This window comes from Phasianus colchicus, chromosome 1 (genome assembly GCF_987193195.1).
Source record: "Phasianus colchicus chromosome 1, bPhaCol1.hap1.1, whole genome shotgun sequence".
In the NCBI taxonomy this organism is placed as follows: Eukaryota; Metazoa; Chordata; class Aves; order Galliformes; family Phasianidae; genus Phasianus; species Phasianus colchicus.
In genome coordinates, this window is record NC_143436.1 from 170,261,601 (window position 1) to 170,277,124 (window position 15,524).

General features: G+C 38.4%; 1 protein-coding gene across 5 annotated transcripts in view; it reads left to right on the forward strand.

Annotated features, from left to right (window-relative positions):
* The window catches only part of FNDC3A (fibronectin type III domain containing 3A), a 114,079-nt gene that overhangs the window by 72,950 nt on the left and 25,605 nt on the right, over positions 1-15,524 (forward strand). For all 5 annotated transcript variants that reach the window (XM_031615650.2, XM_031615648.2, XM_031615649.2 and 2 more), the window contains 6 exons: positions 5,834-5,991; positions 7,161-7,220; positions 9,180-9,318; positions 9,950-10,003; positions 10,649-10,773; positions 14,763-14,937. In XM_031615650.2, the coding sequence (XP_031471510.1) occupies positions 5,834-5,991; positions 7,161-7,220; positions 9,180-9,318; positions 9,950-10,003; positions 10,649-10,773; positions 14,763-14,937 (711 nt within the window). The remainder of the gene's footprint in view (positions 1-5,833; positions 5,992-7,160; positions 7,221-9,179; positions 9,319-9,949; positions 10,004-10,648; positions 10,774-14,762; positions 14,938-15,524) is intronic.

Genomic DNA, 15,524 nt, shown 5'->3' on the forward strand with positions numbered 1-15,524 from the left:
TGAGGAAAATGAGATGGAGAATTGGATAGGAGTAAGCTAAGCCTGGCTGCTGCTAGAATGCAGATAGCAGCTGTAACAGTCAAGTTCAAAAGCACTGAACAGGATGTCCTTGGAGACCAGAGCTGGTGGAGGAGCAATAAGAAGAATTTTTGGAGAGTAAAATGGGACTGGAAAGAAAGCTTATGAAGGTTAAGGTGTGAATGGATAAAGAAAGTGAGGAGCAGAGACAGCTTCTGGCAAGGAGTACAGATCCAAAGGACAATCAAGACTGAGGGATCCTAAAATAGATGAGGAATCCAACTTCAGAAAATGAGACAAGAAGCAAATAGAATTGTGGATGTGAACTATTGAAAGGACAGATGGCTTTTCTGTTTGTTATTTTTACAAGCAGATTGATAATGGAAGGGTTGTGGGAGTCTGAATGAGAGTGGAAGGGATGATGGGGAGTAGCAGGAGGCTGAAACTTCCTAAGAAGGATGAAGATCATAGAATCGTAGATTAGCTTGGGTTGGAAGGGACGCCAAGGATGATTAAGTGCAACCCCCCTGCCACAGGCAGGGCCATCAACCTCCAGATCTGGCACTAGATCAGGCTGCTCAGAGCCCATCTGACACCTTCATGGACGGAGCATCCACAGCCTCTTTGGACAGCCTGTTCCAGCAGCTCACCACTCTCTCTGCAAAGAGCTTAGATCTGTGGGACAAGGGCACCAGAATTCAAAAAGAAGACTAAAGGGAAGAAGAATGGTATGGAATAAATGAATAAGTACAGACTGGAATAAAGAACCAATGGTTAGGACCAAACTTCAAAAAGTTGCTAAAAAGAAAAGATCAGGAAAGGTTATGGCTGTGAGGAATGATGAACACAGGTCTGTATCTGCTAGCATTAATTTTTCCCCAGGACCTTGGATGTAATCCAGCTTTCCTAAACCTCATCATCTTTCTGACAGCAGGAACTTGAGAAATACACCAGCAGAGGTTTTATTTTGCAGCCTGTTATTTCAGTGCCCAGCTGTGCATTTAATCTTCATAGATGATACTAAATGCCATTTGCTATCACTGTGTTACATCAAGCAGTGGACACTTGTGCAAGACTTTTGCTTTTGAGTGTTACGTTTTAGGACGATATGCATCAAAATAGTGTCAGAAGAATTATATTCTATTTTCAAAGTGAAACAGTGAAGATTTAGTACTAATGCTGGGCTGTTGTGTGTAAGATTACAATAGGTTTTGTTTTTGTTTTTGTTTTTTTTTAATATGGTTACATGCTGTTTTTTTCTGTATGGACCCAGCAATTTGTAGTACAAATAGATCTGCTTTGTTAAGGGATCAGGACTGTGCAGGCTGTGTAGCTAAAGGGACTGGTGCCTTAGACCCCTTTTGATTGTTGATCACAAGAGTCTCTTAGAAAAACATGTGCCTAGTCTAACCACATCAGAATGGACACAGAAGCAAATTTTACTGCAGGGTTAACTTACTGTAAGATAGTGCTAGCCTTGGGCACACAAGGCAACAGTGTTCTAGTAGCCCTCACATCATGGGTGCGAGCTGTGCCCTTAGCTCCCAGAGAATGTGGATGATGCTTTCTATCCTGACTGAAGTGAAGGGCCTAGTTTTCTAGAAAACATACATATGCACAGTCTTTTGCCTAGTGGTCAGGGCATACAGGATGCCATCCAAGTCAGGAATGTCAGCAGTGACTGCATTGCCATGGGGAGAGATAGTTGAGCATGCTAGGGCAGTTAGAGAAAGACAGTGAGAAATGTATTAAACAAGTGTAACATCAGCAGTGCTGGCAAAGGACATACAAAAAAAGCAATAGCGTCATATGCATCTCTGTCTCATTTCCTTTAGCTTCCTTCCACTCAGAATATTTGTCCATCCATCCCCTATAGGCAAGCAGGACTAGTTTCACTGTTTTCCCCACCCATGACCTTTCTTGAATTTCACTGCAGGTAGCTGTGTGCCTGCAAGTGCTCTCTTAGCAGAAGACCTTTTAGCAGGAGATCGCAGGCCTAGGCTGCAGTAATCTGCTACAAGCCAAAGAACACACAAGCAAAAAGCCAGATTTGCAGCAGTCAGAGCAGCTTACTCTTTGTGAAGGCCAAGGACAGTCACGGCTGTGGATAAGAGGAAGGCTAGCCGATGTTGCACCTATGGGAATGTGATGAGATTAGACGAAGGGAGATTGTATTCCCTACCGAGGCCTTGCATGGTCAGAAGCAAGCCTCCCACAGCTTCTCCAAGGAAATACTGTCCTCGTCTCCCACAGGTGAACAGGGAGATTGTTTTTCTACACCTTCTGATTGTAGTTATCATCAGAAATATTTCTGCAGACTTTTGACTAATGTTTTTCTTGTATATGGGGATTCTTGGTTTTCTTGATGCATCATAAGCTCCTATTTCCTTGTTGAACTTCAGTGCTAGCTCATGGAATACCAGGTACCAGCTGTGATGGCAGTCAGATGATCAGATGGTCATGCAGGTGCTGCCCAGTACAGTGTCCACTGCATCATAACCTCCTTTAGGAGGCCTGGAGTGCTGGGCTTCCCCAGGCTTCAGTGTGCTCAATGGTGAGTTTTTAATTAATGCATCTCTTGTCAGTCCTGTGCATTATGAGGCACATGAGCCTTGCTGCTTCCATAATCCTATTGGATGTTTTTTTATGAACTATGTTGACTCCTCAGCATTCAAGCAGTCCGCATCAGCCATCATGTTCACTAAGCAAGTGGCAAAGGAAGTACAAGAGAAGACAATGGGAACTGAAAAGACAAAAGCAAAATGAAGAATGGATATTTAATGAGAAGAAGGGGTAGTCACTCATGGTTTCTGGTTACATAGCATTATAAAGTCCTTGGGAGTACATTATGTTTTGTAGCTCATGTGTGTTCTTTTAGAACATGATGCTGTTCACTTACCAGTTAAGTAGCTTGTGCAGTCCAGCTGGCACATATTAAAACTGCTCTTTTTTTTTTTTTTAACCAAATGGCACATCTTTAAAAAGGAGATTAACTTGTCCAAGTTGGACTTCAAATGAAGACATGCCCACCTCAGTTTCTTCAGTGTTACGGTCTAAGTATTATAATCCGCTTTTGAAGAAGCACAGAATGTTCAGAGCTGCAGCCAAAATCAACTACAGTTGCTTGAATAAGTACACAAAGTAATTAGTAAGATGAAGTTTTTCAAATTTACTCCTGAGTTTCTCAGATTGGGCACCTAGGAGTATTGGATTCTTCTGTTTTTAATCTTTGTTCTTCAAAAATACTTTTTCCCTCCGCGTATCACAGAGATACCTGAAAATATGCTGGTGTTCTGCACTTGAGAGATGATGGGAATTTCTGAAACTCTAAGTGATTAGTTCCCATACTAAAGTTCTGGCTAGTGTTAAAAAGTCAAGTACTGGGATATTTCTGATCATCAAGTATAAAGGACAATATCGAATAACTGCTTAGTGAAGTAGTTAGTAAATGCCTGTCACAACTTGAACAGGTTTCTCCCAGATTCTCAGGTGTATAGCCCTTACACCTATTTCTTAAGTAGTTCACTCCCCAGTGCTCTTCAGCAATGCTTGATAGTTTAGGTTTGACTTCTTGCCACTGCTTGGTTTAACACGAGTGTACATCACAGAAGGGAACCAGTATGTGACCACCTGGTTTAAAGTTTCACTGGGCACCATCAACTGGACCCAGTGCTTTTGCTGCAGGTTGTTGATTTTCTAGTCCAGCTACAATGTTACACGGGATGAATATGGATTTCTACCTCATTGCAAAAACAAGGTAGAAATAACTGGTAAATGCTTTCTTTCACAATATTAACTTGCACATCCAGCAGAAATAGAACAGTGCCTGACTTGGAGCTTTCCTAATAGGTTTCTTAAAATATCTTCTGTCTTTAATCCTGTTAGCTGTTTTTATTTCATTGAATCTCTTCCCTTGGAAATTCTAATAAATTGTAGCTTATTTATTAATGTTTTCCTCCTTTTTCCCCATATGCACATATGTATATGTGTAGATACAAAAAAAAAAAAAAAAATTATAGAAGCTTTTTTTTAATATATACACTGCTGCTTTTTATGCTTCAAGATATCCTTAATTCCCAACTTATCATAGAATCATAGAATGGCCTGGGTTGAAAAGGACCACAGTGATCATCTAGTTTCAACCCCCTGCTATGTACAGGGTCGCCAACCAGCAGACCAGGCTGCCCAGAGCCACATCCAGCCTGGCCTTGAATGCCTCCAGGGATGGGGCATCCACAACCTCCTTGGGCAACCTGTTCCAGTGCCTCACCACCCTCTTGGTGAAGAACTTCCTCCTAACTTCAGCAAATGCTTTTCACTTCGCATTTCTGTTCATGTTGAATTACACTGACTGTTGCACTTTAAACTTTGGCAAATTGGCCACAGCAAAGCTTCAGATCTTCATAACATTGTTTAGTCTCATACCCTGTTTACACAAAGTAAAACAACCAGAACAACCTACATGGTCACTGATTTTTAGCTTGGTGCATAATATAGTTTCATTGTGTTACAGTTACTGTGTGCAAAGTTGTCATCTATTGTTTTAGATGTCTTACAGAAGTTCAGTCTGTTTTCAGTTGACTAGCAAATATTTGCCCTGGGTGAATAACTCAAGGTAACAACTTTTCTTCCAGGGACTTAAGAATAGGATTAAATATTCTTTCTTGACTTTTGATGCAATACAAGAGATTACCACTATGCTCCTTGTTTAATTTCACTAGTCTAAGTTCTGTGAGTTGAAGGTTGTCTTTGACGTACCGGTGTTGTCTTTGATGTCCCACTCTCTTAACTCTCTCTAGTGAACAGCTGAAACTTCTAATGCTTGAATGTTCCAATAAGACATAATGCCAGCTTTCATTCATACCAACCTGACTTACTCTGTGTAAAAGACATACTTTGCACGCTCGTGCAAAGAGAAATGTGATCTATGAAGTGTATAAGACAGTTTGGCACTAGTAAAGCATTACAGAGTATTGCAATTCTGGGCAAAGCATTGAAGGTAACAGAACAGAAGTAAATAATCAAAGAGAAGGGTGAAAATGATGAGAGATTCAGACAAGTGAGGGGAGTCTTCAAATGCATAAGAAGATTGCTGGAAGGAAGGGGAGATCTGATGTTCAAATCTGTAGCTGCTAAGGCAAGTAGACTTAACTGATAGAAAAAGAGATACTACCTGGAAATTAGGAATAAAATGTATCTGATGCCAGAAACCCAGTTTCTCTGTTTCAATCTTGCAGTTGACTCATTTGGGTTCTTTAAGAGCACCAGTGTGAGAACAGTATTTTGATTCTCAGACTCTGGTAATTGATTTCCAAAAACAACTATTCAAATATATATCTTTTTACATATATATACATAAATACACGACAGTGATACTGTGAAACTAGTCATTTCGTGTAATGTGTTGCCAGTTGTTTTGAAATGATTGGTAATAGTAGGCAGGTGCAACACACAAACTACTTCCCTGGGCATCCTGTTCCTGTGCTAACCTCTGTAGCCCACTAGGTGGCATTCGTTACTTTGCAGTCAGCCCGAGGGTAACAAGTTTTCTCGTTTCCAGCTTGATTTCACAGAACCATAGAAAGATGAAGGTTGGAAAAGACCTCTAAGATCATCTAGTCCAACCATTACCCCGTTCCCAGCATTCCCACTATGTCCCTCAGTACCACATCTACATTTCATCTGTAAAAACTAATCAGTAGCTCATACATCAGTATAAATACTCTGATTTGCTAATGATGCCTACTTTTCTTCCCTTCTGTTTACATACAATAGCAGTTAAGTGGCAGAAGTCTCAAAAATTGTATTTCTCCAGGTGTCAGACATTCAGGCAAGAACAGCACTGCTTATGTGGGCACCTCCATCCATTGATGTCGGAGAAGACACTGACAAAAGTAACATACCAGGGGTTTATACTTACGAAGTGATGATTTCAAATACCGGAAAAGATGGAAAATACAAAACTGTATATATGTAAGTGTTCATTTTTTTTTATTTTGTTGCTGCTGCATTCAATTTTTGTGGCTTAAAATCTCATTAAAATCTGCTTGTTGTTTGGAAATTTAAGTAATTAGCAGTTCTGTGCAACACCTCTTTTTGAAACGAGGTCTTTTTTCAGTTGAAATGGCTCTGTTTCATTAGCAAAGTCTATACTAATAATTAGAATATGAAGACTGTTAGATGTTGAACATGTTTTCATATTGCTTAGCTGTACTGACATCAGCTACAGTAGAAATTTCAGCTTTTCAAGTAGTAAAGTACACAAATAGTGACAGATGCAAATTTTGCATGTGTTTATTTACTCCTGTACTTGTCTCTCCTCCCAATAAAGGTATTCCTCCCTTCTGCTTGGCAAGAGATTGTTACTTTATGAAATAAAGTAGATTCTCCCATAACACAACTGTAGCAGTATTGAAACAAACTAAATTCTCAAGCTGTTTAGTTTGTAATACAGTGGTTTTAATCTTTTTTTTTTTCCTGAAATTTGAAGAAACTTAACAGAAAAATTAATCATTAAAGATATAAAGCTATCTAATAATGACAAATCTTTGTATTTAGTGAGTTTATATTAGTCATCTTCCATGAATTTCTTAGGAGCAGCTCATGAATTGCAAGTTGAATATCCCTGCCTTAGAAACTAGATGAAAAGAACTTTTCTAACCTAGGTTGATTTAGTAAAAGTAGAGTAATAGATGTTTCACAGGTGCCTTTTCTGCTTACTGAGCTCTAATAAGTAGGTATATACAATAATATACAGTTTTAGGCAGTCACGTTTGAAAGGCTGAAGAGTTACAAATATCCATGTTTCTACAGGTCCCAATTCTTTTGTACTTTTTTTCTAATAACATATACATGCACACACTCCAGCATGTCAGCTGGTACAACGGAGTAAGGAAGAAGGTAATTCCTATTTAAAAACAAAAAAGAGAAAGAAAAAAAAACCAAACAGAAACAAAGCAAGGGAAGCCTGTAAAATTCCAAGATTAATGTGTCTTCATTTTTGTATACTTAGCAACAGAAACAGTGTATTGACAAGTATGTTCCTTACAAGGAATGTTAGGTGGATGGCTTAGATATGTGCCTTTTTAAAAATGCATGTGATTCTAAAATGATCTCTTTAACAAAATCATACTTCTTTTCAGTGGAGAAGAAAATAAAGTTACTGTAAATGATCTCAGGCCAGCAACTGATTACCATGCAAAGTGAGTATCTTCCCTTTCTGATAACTAAATTCAATGAGAACGTTTTAAAAGTTTCACTCTATCTGTGCATTTGATTGCAAAAACCTTCAGAAATTGTCTATCTCTTGATACCCTCCTTGGAGTCACAGTGGTAGTTGAAATACTGCCATTTTCAAATCAATCTTTTTTGTTTAGTTTATCACATAATAAATTTTGGAAAACATGACATTTTTTGCTACCTCACCCAATATCTCTGCTCTTTACTTGTCACTTCATGCCAATGCAGTGATCTTCTTAGTTCCTTTGAGCCATGCACCAGTGGTGCTTCTTTTATGTCATTTCCTCACAAGTACTAGAGGTGTCTTGCACGAGAATGTTCTTCCTACTGGCTACTTCATGCTGCTTTCTCCTTGTTCCAGCAGGCCAGTCTGGAAAATCCCAAGACTTTTGTGTTCAGAAGCCATTTAGAGGCAGCTGGTAGGAAGGAAAGGGTGCATAAAGATCTGAGTCAGAAATGTGCCTCTTTCCACGTGCAGTGGGAAGGAGAAGGATTTCGGTTATAGAGTACTCTCATGATTCTCATTTGCTCAAAAGGGAGTGCTCAGTTCTGGGTCCTCAGTGTGAGGGACTCTGCACTTTCTAGTGCCTTTTCCAGGCTTTTGTCCATTACCAAACTGAAAGCCAAACAAGGTTATCTGTTCATCCCACCCTTCTCATTTATGGTGCGCCACTGTGTTCAGGAGAAGGATGAGTGGTAAATTGACTAGACTCTTTCATATGCAAGTGTTTCTCTGTGATTTTATTACTATTTTTATTAATGTTTAAGCACTTTATCCAGTTACATTTAAGTTGCAAATATATGGAGCTTAGAGGTCATAGCCCAGGACATTTATTCCCTGTGAACATCCTTTTCTAGCAGGTTGTGTTTAGTTTCCAGATTCCATTTTATTTGTTTCTGGTCATTGCAGAGGATTCATGTGATTAGATGACTTAGCCATCTAAGTTCTTCCTGAACTAGTAATTAGAATTCTGCCAGTCTGAACATTGCCAAAAAGGAAAATGAGAAAGACTGAGCAATGAAGATAATGGATGGATTTGATATCTGCAACTGTTTGTAAAGACAAATAATTTTGTGTGCAACATTAGTCACTGTTAGATGTTTTGGTCTCTATGCTCATGTATTCTGCAGTGTCACATTTCCCACAACTTGCTGTTCGTGCTTCATAAGCAGGTGACACAGGTCTCATACAGTGATCAGAGGAAAGGGGTTTTGTTTGTTTGTTTGTTGGTTTTTATTTGTTTGTTTGTTTGTTTGTTTGTTTGTTGTATTTCAAAGAAACAAGTGAATCAGAAGAAAGTAATGTGTGGATTCACCCAAGAAAGAAACGAGGCATAGCTATGCAGCTGCTAGGAAAAAGAGGAGGGTGGGAGAAGACCAGGAAATAATCTTTTATTTCATTTTGGAGAAGAGCAGTGAGCAAAGCAAACCATTCCTCTTTGAGGCAGAGGCAACAGTTCATTCTTCAGAAATACAAGAAGAGCTTGTGCATAGCCTTCCTAAAGGAAAGGACAGAGTGAAACAACTCAGTAAGCTCTACTAAATGCAAAAGATAGTCTGAAAGTACCTTAACAGTTTTATTGTGTCTATGTCACAAAAGCACTTGCAGAATAATTATCTGTATTATCAGTTCAAACAGCAGATAACAAGTCTGCAAGATGTTACCATCATTTCCCTACCAAAGTACAGCAAATAGTGAGCATACTTCAAATATAATTGTGAAGATCCAAAGTAAAGGGCTCTTCTTTTACATTACTTTTGTCAACCAAGATGTTTACACCAGTTAAGTTACGTATATATAAAAGTAATATATTATGTGAGGAGATAGAAGGCAGTGACTTAATTCTGAATACTCAATTTTCTTTGGAAATTTTATGCACAGATTTTGAATGAAAACATTTCTGACTCTTTTTCATATTTAGAGTCCAAGTGGAATGCAATTGTGTAAAGGGGAGTCCTTCAGAAGCAGAGAGTTTTACCACAATGAGTTGTGAACCTGATGCTCCAAATCTGCCCAGGATAACTAATCGGACCAAAAATTCTCTTACTTTGCAGTGGAAGGTAAGAACTGCTTAAGACCTTTAAAACAGGCACTTACAACTCTTCATCAGTTTTGGATTTGTGAATAAAATGCCCGTTTATTGAAACAGAATTTTTTTGCCAATCATAATTACTTTCGACCACTGTTCTGTGTCTTAGGTATGTATATCAGATTAAATGTGGACTTCATTAAAAAGAAAAAACTTCCCAGAAAAGCCAGGAGGCTTTGTAATTAAAGTTACTGAGTTTGAACAAGAGACACTGGTTTGTGTTCTGTTCCCCTCTTCTACTGAAGAACCAATTTCTCTCTCTGTTACTAAACATAGACTTATTTGTGCAAATCAAATGGAGTGTCTTGGAAAGACTGAGATTTGAATAGACCTGCAGTCTAGCTGCTTAGAAAAGTTCTGTGTAATTTACACTACTGCCAAAATACTTTATCAAAGTCTAAATGGAAAAAAAAAAAAAAAAAAAAAAGCATGGTCTGGATGGAAACTGAATAAGGGACCCCCTTGGCAAGTGAAACAGTCATATAAAGGAAACATCATTTTGCCCCCCACTGGTTGTGTCATGAACTGATACATACGTGCATCTTTCCTAAAGTAATCTTGTATCCAATTACAGCTTAAGTTTTTGTTTTTTCTTGTTGCAGGCATCTTGTGATAATGGTTCTAAAATCCACAGTTACCTTTTAGAATGGGATGAAGTAAGCAATTTATTCTATTTTTCTTTTTGTGGTTTTCAAAAGTAGCTGTATGTGACTGTGCACATCAAGTTGTGTCATGATTATGGCTTATGTAGGCACATGAGAAATAAGTCCTGCAGCAAGTGTGAAGTCCTGGTTACTGCCCAGTTTTCTTAGGATGTGTAAAATGCCAGTTATTTCTTAGTTACATGATTCTGCCACTTTTAATGGTGGCTTTTTAGCCAATACTTCTCTCAAGAGTAGACAATAAATGAGCACATTACTGTAACAGCCTTTCATTGATATGAAAGGGCTGGGTCAGCTCTGTCCCCACAAACATCTGCAGCTCCTACCCAAAAGCTTTCCCAGGAAGGAGATTGCTGAGCTGTACTGCTTTCTCCTTCCAGCCCCTTGGAGCTGGGAAATGGAACAGAATTTTAAAAGCCTCTAATTTCATACATATGTGAAAGTTTTATATGTACTTTTATAAACTTATAAAAGTTTTATATAAACTTTATATTAACTTATATAAAGTCTCACTGCTTGAGGGATTTTTTAATCATGTTACACTACAAAAAATGAATTTACTTCACATATGTGTGTTGCTTTCATCGATGGACACATATTTAATAGGGTGAATAATGTGATGAATTTATTCCTTTTTAGGGAAAAGGAAATGGAGAGTTTTGCCAGTGTTATTATGGCCAACAGAAGCAGTATAGGATTACTAAACTATCACCAGCAATGGGGTACACCTTTAGGCTAGCAGCCAAAAATGACATGGGGATGAGGTAAATATTACTGTTGTATACATAAATACAGAATGTATTTGCATGCATATGTGTGCTTGCTTTGGAGAAAACATGATGGCATTTAAAGAAACAAGACTTCTGTCCAACTAGGATTTACATAGTTAATTTACTGTATGTGATTGGATTATTCAGTTTGCAGATTAATTACATGTGTACTGCGAATCACTTGACATTGCTCGAGCAATGGAGGTTGGACAAGATGACCTCCAGAAATCCTTTCTAACTTCAGCTGTTGGGTGATTCCTGGCATCATCTGTTTTGTTCAGGCATTATTATGGCTGTGTTATTACTGCCGCAACATCTGTACATACGTGGCATGTAAGTGCTACAGATCTCAGCCCCTTTTATAAGCAGCTATCGCCTGTAGATAGTCCAGGTACACCTGCCACTTGCCCTAATTTCTCAAACTGCCTTCTATAACCTTCATACACTACCTTTGTACACAATGTGGTAGCACAAGTGTGGCACATACGGCCCAGCTGCTATCACATGGAATCAGCTCAGGCTAGTTTCAGTGTTTGTAGACTCACACTGACCCCCTCAGAAGGTTGCTACCTTGAACCTGCTCCTTACTGCTCTGACTTGCAGTAGAATTTTTCTCTAAGCACTGCTTTGCACTGACTCACAGGCTCAGTGAAATTGTGACTCTTGCATCTGATATAATACACACTTCTACTGAAATGTTGGTGGCTGTTCTAAAAGATGAGCTACCCTGCCAGAGGGCTTTAGTTCTACAGTTTGTCCTGAAGTGGTGTGAGCAGAAATACCTTTTACTATTCCCTCTGGTGCTCAGACCTAAGGCATTTCTTGAAGCTGGTCTAACAGTTTGCCAGGGTTTGATCAGCCCTCCTTAAATTTAGCATTGTAGTAAACACAGTATAAAGAGATGTCAGGAATTCTGCTGGAGCAGAAAGTAAGGCCATCAGAACCCATGCTGCATCTTGTAGGCCTGTCTGTAGGATGTTGTGCTTTGCCCTATCCCATTGCCTGTATATGTCCTTTTAGCTAAGTCAGTTAGTCACAGTTACTGTGGGAAATGGGCAGAATATAATGTTACCATACTGCTGAATTCTTTTGAGCTTCAAGAGCTTATTATAAACGCTTAGGATATGTGGTTATTATTTTTTATTTCTACTTTTCACAAGTTGTAGAGCACCAAACTTTGTTTTTAATTTCTGAATGAATGACATCTGACTACAGTAGGGAATGTAAGTAAGAACTCAGAAACACAAAGCAAAAGTAATATGTTGTCAGGTTAGGCTTACACTGCTGGATGCATCAGCTCTTGGTAATGCTTTTTTGGTCCTCTGGTGAAGTGATAAGGCTGGCTAATGCTGTCATACTAGTGCTCATTATCCCTAGAGAAGGCTGCCTGTGTCTACACCGTGTCCTAGCACTTGAACCTTTAGATCCTATGAGGTATAAAACCAAGGCTTCTCTAGCTATGAGTGTACAATTGCCATATATATATATTTTTTAATCAGTGTTTGAAATATTTTTAGCATTGTGCTACAGCTGACCAGAGTGGTGTTTTTGTAACATGGATTGCGTGTGGTGTGTCCTTCAGTTGGCACAAGGGAGTGTTGGAGGGTGGAGTGCCTGCATCAAAGCACAGTTTAAAACTAAGAAGCCAGACCCAAGGGTGTAATTCATGCTGGATAGAAGAAATCTTCTGCAGGCTGAAAACATGAAAGTTACAGCTGCCTTAGGAGGTCTCAGATGCGTGTGCTGGGAGGCTTTGGAGAGTACCCAGGGAATGTGTTGCATTCAGCATCTGTTCTTACATCTTTCCTTAGGCTCCTGCTTTGGGCCACTGGCAGAGGACTGTATAGTGGGCTAGATTGACTTTCAGAGTGCTCCAACAGAGTCCTTCTTATGTTACAGCCTTCTGGAAAAGGTTTCTGGAATGAAGTGTTCTCTGAGTTGCTCCTGGACTTGTGCTGATGAGATTTAAACTGTTCAAAAGAGTAGACAGGAAGTGAGAAGACAGTTAGATAGGGTCTGGTGCTCAAGTTCTCTTCCCGTTTTCCTGTTCTTTCTGATTGTAAAGGTACCCTTTAGGAGTACCCACACACATTAAATAAACACTACTGCTGTGTAAGCAGAAGGAGAACAGTGATCCTTCTGTGTTGGAGAACAGTGATCTGTTAAGTGCCCTTTTTAAACTAATCATGCCAAATAGATTTCTTAACCTGTATTTCATAGCGTTGTAAAGATGCACTATATTGACTTTATGGTATTACTGAATTAAGAAGCCTCTTGAAATGACGTTTACTGGTGTAGAGTGCCAATTTACTCCTTATAAAGTATGTTGAGAACCTTAGCTATCTGAAGACTGAATTTTGGCTAAATGATTTTGCCAACAAGAATGGATGTTCTGTCTTTGAGTTGCTAATATTTTTAAATTTAGTTCTGACCACAAACCAACCTGGAAAAATAAAATCTATTTAAAAAGAATACAGTATTATTGTGCTCTATGTGAAATGTTTAAGAGCATTTCACTTATGAGAATTACTGGAACTCTTTTAGTTGATCCCAGTGGGTATCAGAATGCTTTAGAGATGAGGCTTTTTAAGGTGATTCGGATTTTTTCTTTCCTTGCATCTACTTGTGAAGTGCTTCAGTAATTGTTTGTGAGTAGAGATAGGCTTAGTATCTGTGTAGCCTCTCTTCATTCTTTCTTAGCCCAACTATGTAATGCTCGAATTTTTTTCTCCATGGGTAGATGGTAAGTATTACATCATTTTCATTTCTGAGAATTAATTCCTTGTAACTTTTGGCAAGAAAAAAAAGAAAGTACTATTCCTCCTGCCTTAAAACTTTCTCTTCCTTTGCACTTTTCCATTTCCTGCTTCGCAGTGTATTTCACAATCTACATGTCCACACAGACTTTGTGTCTGCTTTGGATGCTATCAGCTTATTTGATAAGGTATTGTCTGTGAGATATTTTTTTAAATGCCCAAAAGACTCCAGAGTAGACCAAAGTTCACAGCCTGTGTGATAGTATAATGTAGTTTCAGTAAAAGAGAAAGTAACATCAAGGTGTCTTTGTATTTTGATTTCTAAGAATGTCAGATTTGGACACAGAAGGTCTTTAACTAGTTCTGTTACTCAAGCCACACAATGAGTTCAGTTTTCAGGGCTTCTTAATGCTCACTTCAGTGGTGTGTAGCTTTTAGATTAAAGTTATATATTTGACGTTTGCTTCATACAGTTTACAAAAAAATTAGACAAGCTCTCAAGCCTATAATTGTTTCTTCAGATATGATGTAGAAGCAGCAAATTTCTGAATGAGCTCCAGCTGAGAACAATTTGTTTTGTCACCTGTTTGTGTGATACACCCATGTACTGACTTTTGCGTGCTTCCATTTCAGCCTAGCTCTCTTTCTGTTACTTACCTAAGAGTCATCAGATGAGGTTAAAAGTTGTGTTTGGAGACTGTCTGGTGTACATCCTACTCTCATATTGCCAACTCTTAAAGCAACTGAACATTGAATAACAATAGTCTGTTATTTTCTGAATCACTATAGAGACTGGTGCTTCAGAATATACTTGAAGCACATAATTTGCATTGATTGCTGCCTGGGAAGCAAAGAGTAGTTTGGGGCCTTCCCATATATGTTTTTATATTTTCATGTTTTTATTTTGAATAGGCTTTAGTACGCTGCTTTGCATAGAGCTCTACTGTTTTAGAGAGATGACAATAGTAAAAGAAGAACATTTTGTTAGCAAAACATTATAATTATGTCACATGCAAGAATCTTTCAATTATGAGTATGTTAACCTTGTTCAAATTGTTTATAACCAATAGATTTCATGGGCAAGTTAAGTCATCTGCATGTACCAATTTCTAGTTGTGCACTTATCCAAAAAATTGTCATAGCTGTGTTTAGTAAGAATGATGTTTTTCTAGATATCAGTTATTGTGTCTGGTTAGTTTTACATGCTATCTGTTTTATTATACACAGTGGTTTTAGTGAAGAAGTCCTGTATCATACCTCAGGCACTGCCCCAACTACACCAGCAAGTCCTTTGCTGATTAATGCTGGAGTTACTTGGTTATCCCTACAGTGGACAAAACCCTCAGGAACACCGTCAGATGAAGGAATTTCATACATATTAGAGATGGAGGATGAGAACTCAGTAAGTTTAAAATGTTTATTCTCAGTTTAAGAAAGGGATTATAATGTGTGTTTGATACATCATTGTATTTAAGTGCAACAGGGATTATTTTTGCTAGAATATTCTACAGGGAACTGTGTTTTCTGAAATGAAACTAATGAGTTGTCATTGCAGCAACCACGTCACTTAGCTTTCTCCTTTCCATTGCAACAGTAATTGTCATTAGTATTAAATCCTGATCCTGCAGAATAACAGACTACTTTTAACTTTGTAATTTTGCTCGTGAAAGTTCAGCTCTGTACGAATGGGCCAAAGTAATTGCATGATGAATTGCAGTCCCTTCAGGTGTTATTTTAGCATAACCTTTGTTACACCCCTGGAAAATGTTAGGTGTAATTTCTCTTGACACTCTGCACTTCTCTTTATTTTTCTTTTCTCCTCTTCAGAGAGAACGATTAATTCATTTCCTCCCTCACCCAACCCTTATTTATATACTTGGCTTTCATGTACAGCACATACACGTGGTAGAAATAAAATATCTTGTGTTTACACAATGATGTTACACTTAATTACTTTGTCAGAGAAACATAAAACAATTACACTCTAAG